The sequence below is a fragment of the Triticum dicoccoides genome, chromosome 6B (assembly GCF_002162155.2).
Source record: "Triticum dicoccoides isolate Atlit2015 ecotype Zavitan chromosome 6B, WEW_v2.0, whole genome shotgun sequence".
Lineage (NCBI taxonomy): Eukaryota > Viridiplantae > Streptophyta > Magnoliopsida > Poales > Poaceae > Triticum > Triticum dicoccoides.
The window spans coordinates 14,874,333-14,878,485 of NC_041391.1; the positions used below are offsets into that span (position 1 = coordinate 14,874,333).

The 4,153-nt window shown below is 47.5% G+C and overlaps 1 protein-coding gene across 1 annotated transcript; it reads right to left on the reverse strand.

The window, feature by feature from the left end:
* Window positions 1–760: 760 nt before the first annotated feature.
* Window positions 761–3,129, reverse strand: LOC119320552 (disease resistance protein RGA5-like). Its single transcript, XM_037594607.1, has 2 exons — window positions 2,279–3,129; window positions 761–2,024 (listed from the first exon to the last, which is right to left on the reverse strand). The coding sequence occupies exons 1-2, from the start codon at window positions 3,127–3,129 to the stop codon at window positions 761–763; spliced, it is 2,115 nt and encodes a 704-aa protein (XP_037450504.1).
* Between the last annotated feature and the right edge of the window lie 1,024 nt (window positions 3,130–4,153).

Sequence of the window (4,153 nt, forward strand, 5' to 3'; positions counted from 1 at the left end):
GGCTGTGTTGACCGACCCGGCGCCGCTGCTCCGCACCGCCGAGCCGTACCCCCATGGCGGTCATACCCAGATGGCGCCGCGCTTTGCCAAGCTCGCCTTCGCCACCAACGACAGCACCGAGGACCCACTCAACTGGCTTAATCAGTGTGACTAGTTCTTCCAGGGGCAACGCATGCTCGCGTCGGACCGCACCTGACTCGCTTCATATCACCTCCGAGGCGCCGCACAGACTTGGTATTACGCTCTCGAGCAGGACGAGGACAGCATGCCTCCATGGGAGCCTTTTTGCGAGCTCTGCCTCCTTCGCTTCGGGCCGCCGATAAGCGGGAGCCGGATGGCGGAGTTAGGCCGTCTCCCCTTCACCTCTATGGTGCAGAACTTCACCAACCGCGTGACGGCTCGACAGCGGGCCGAGCTCTTCGTCGACGGTCTGCCAGATCATATCCGTGTGGACGTGGAGCTGCAGGGACCCCAGGACCTCCAGGCGGCCATGTACTATGCCCGCGCGTTCAAGCGCCGCGCGGTGGCCATCCAGCAGGCGTCACTGTCCCGGGCCGCTGGGCCGCCACCCTGGCCGGACGTTCCCGCGCAGAGGCTGGGGCGCGCGGTGCCCGTGGGCGTCGGGGAGGAAGAAGGGCATATTAGCATGATATTTAAAATGATAAGGTCTTTTTGGCAAAATTACAATTGAACTGCGCTGGTGATAACTTTTCCTGGACGGAGGGAGTACTACGGAATCGACCACGCAGCTGTGCCGCATTCATTTCTCTATCTTGGTCAGAGTGCCCAGCTCTTTCACAAGATGGTCATTGACACTACCCCAATAAAACTTGCCCAGTTTTGGTCCATCTAGCACTTCCAAAGAAGTCAAGTTACCAATCCCAGGCATGAGCTTCATTGATTCACCGATACGCAGGTACATCAACCTCCTTAGCCGAAGAACACTTGATGGCATTTCTTCTATTCTTGTTTTACTAACATCAAGGACTTGCAAAAACTGCAGCTTTCCCATATCCATTGGAAACTTCTGAAGGTAACGATGATTCAGTCGTAGGTACCTCAAATGCAAAAGTTTACTAGTATCTGGAAAAGGATAATGTAAATCCAACACACGTAGAACTTCACAACTTGACCTGTTCAGAAGTTTGTCAACAGTATCATGTGTGAAAACATCAATAGATCTTACTTGTGCCAGACTGATGGTAGTCACATCTACATTGATATTTTGGATTGACAATCTTCGGACCTTGCTTTGCGAGTTAGGCATTTTTCTCTCGGTACCATCCAATATAGTGACAAAGTTCTCTTCACTTGCCAATGAACATAAGAGATCAAGCACCATGTCATGTACACGACACGCTTTTACCTTTTCTTCATTATCAATGCCTATTGGCTGGATCATACTTCTATTTACTAGCTCATTGAAGTAGCTGTCACCAAGCTCATATAAGCTAGTTCCTTCTTGTTCACTATTAACAAAACCTTCTGATATCCATTTCAATATCAGATTGCGTCTCTTAATCATGTGATCATCTGGAAAGACACTTAGATATAATAAGCATGGCTTAAGATAAGAAGGTAGATCATCGTAGCTGAGTAATAATATCTTCTTCATCTCCTTTACACTATGGTCTTCTGTGAGTCCACGTCCAATGGAATCGAGCACAGTATCCCATTGGTCTTTTTCTTTCAACCTGTTATTACTAGCTAGAAGACTTGCTACAGTGATAACAGCTAATGGTATTCCACCACATTTCTTCAAGATGTGGTTGGATACTTGTACCAATTCATGAGGACATCCTTCACCGGCAGAAAATATTCTTCTACAGAAGAGCCTTCTTGACACATCATCTGAAAGAGGTTTCATTCTATAAATATCATGAGTGGAAGAGCAACATGCTTCAGCGACACTAAGGATGCGGGTTATTGTGACTAATCGACTTCCGAGACTGTTACTGGAGAAAGCACACTTGATTAATTGCCACAGTTTACCATCCCATATGTCATCAATTACAATGAGGTACCTATATGAATATATATCGTGAGAGTTAGTCGAAAATAAATAAATGAAGATATATCCATGCTTTTGTATAAGGAGAGGCTATGAGTTATATTTCGGGTAAACTGACCATGGTAAACTTAGGGAATTTGTAAGAACATTGTAGCCCTATAACTAATCAATAATATGCTAGTACGACATGTATGCACCAATAAAACATGGTGATAATTTTACTGGACGAAATGACTGACGATCTATAGCATGAGAAAATAAGCATACCTTTTGCCATGGAGGAATTCAATGAGTTCATCAATGAGATGCTTTTCTTCTCGTGTTGTATCATATATGTTTGAATATGCCTTCTTGTCGAGCTCAAAAAGAATATCCTTAAAGATTTTCTTCATGTCGGGATTCTGAGAAACCGAAACAAAAGCACCACAATCAAATTGCACTTTGATCTTGCCATACACTGTTCTGGCAAGAGTTGTCTTTCCTAACCCACCAAAACCAACAACAGAGACTGTTTTCAGAAGACCTTTTGACCAAGCATCACCTTGAAATAGCATGTTGATCAACTCATCTCGTGGTTCTTCAATTCCAATGAGCTCTGTCACATCTGTGTAAAGAGCCATCGTGCGAGGGTCAATGCTTGCACCAGCACCCGTATCCCATGTCTCCATCTCGTGCATATCCCGTGTCTCGAGCTTGTACCTTTGGCGCAACTCAGCAAGCTGTTTAGCCTGCCCAACCGCGTCTTCTAGAGCATCGGAGATTCGATGGAGATCTTTACCCTTCTTGAATAATTTGGATGTCTTCTTAAGTAACTTCTTCACTCTATTCTTGGAGTTGGTAGGTCCACCGCCATCGTCGACGCGCAAGATGAATGCATCGATGATGTCCTCCATTTGGTGGGCCAGGTCTCTCACCATGCCTGCCCAAATCTTGACCCCCTCGTCGAGCTGCTCCGGCGGCACTTTGGCCACCTTGTGGAGGGCGGCGTGCATCAGCTTCAGCTCCTTGTTGAGGGTGTCGACGCCTTTCCTCACACGCTTCTCTAGGGTGAACTCGCCTGCGAGCAGGCCCCCCAGCTTCGGGAGGAGAGGGCGGATGGCCAACATGGCGAGCTCCATGGTTGGTCCTCTCTACGTGTGAGATTGTGCTAGTTCTTGGGGCGTGTGGAAGAAGGGTGGTCGGGTTGTAGGAATGCTCTCGCTTGCTGTTGCAGAGAAGATCTAAATCAGGGTTGAGGCGAGTGATTAGCAGAGCTTGGTTTTTGGGTATTCAAGTGCAAAACAGCTTGCAAGGATGGTCATGTGCAGGTGCAGCCATGTGCACGCACGTTAGTTGTGTCTCTACAGGAACGTGCAGGCAACGAAGGGCAACAAATGGCCAGGTCAACTTGTGGGAGGAGCTCAAACGGTAACATCACATGCACAACCGTTTTGCCGTGTACTCTAATGTTGCCTGACGTAACATCAACATGATAGTCTGATGCCTCATTGGTAGGAGTAGTTGCCAACTGCCTATTCCTCCTTGAGACCATCGTGATCACCGTTCGCGCCGCACCTGTGGAACAGCCCGGTAGCCACAATAATTAAGAATAATCAATACCGTTTGTCAACCCTATTCTGTCGGACGACACACAAATAGCTGCATTGTACATGTCTTGCAATGACATGGAAGAAGCTGTCTTCCACGTTGCCCGTGACCAGCCAAGCATAACGGATTAGGATAATTCCATTGGGTAAGGTCATGTACTGTGTGTTAGAAGGGAGAGAGAGGTTTGGTGGAATTGTTCGTTCATATATTGCTTGAGCCTCGTGGGCATATATATAGGAGTACAATCATCTATTTGGAGTACAAGACAAGCCAGAACAAATCCTAGTCTATCTCGTCTTTCCTAATAAACATTATACACAACATCCCCCGCAGTCACAACGGTGACTCCGAAGGCAAGCCGACGGACCCCCCCCCCTCCCCCACAGTCGTAACGGTCGACGCATCGCGGAGTCGTGGCTGGAGTGGGAACCGACGAGGTTGCTTAAGCAAGGCGATAGCCCGTCTTCTGAAGTGGTTTCAGTTCTGGACTTGTTTTGCTACGACGTTTATTTGCACTGGTCGCCAACTTTGACAACCAGTGTATATGATATGCTG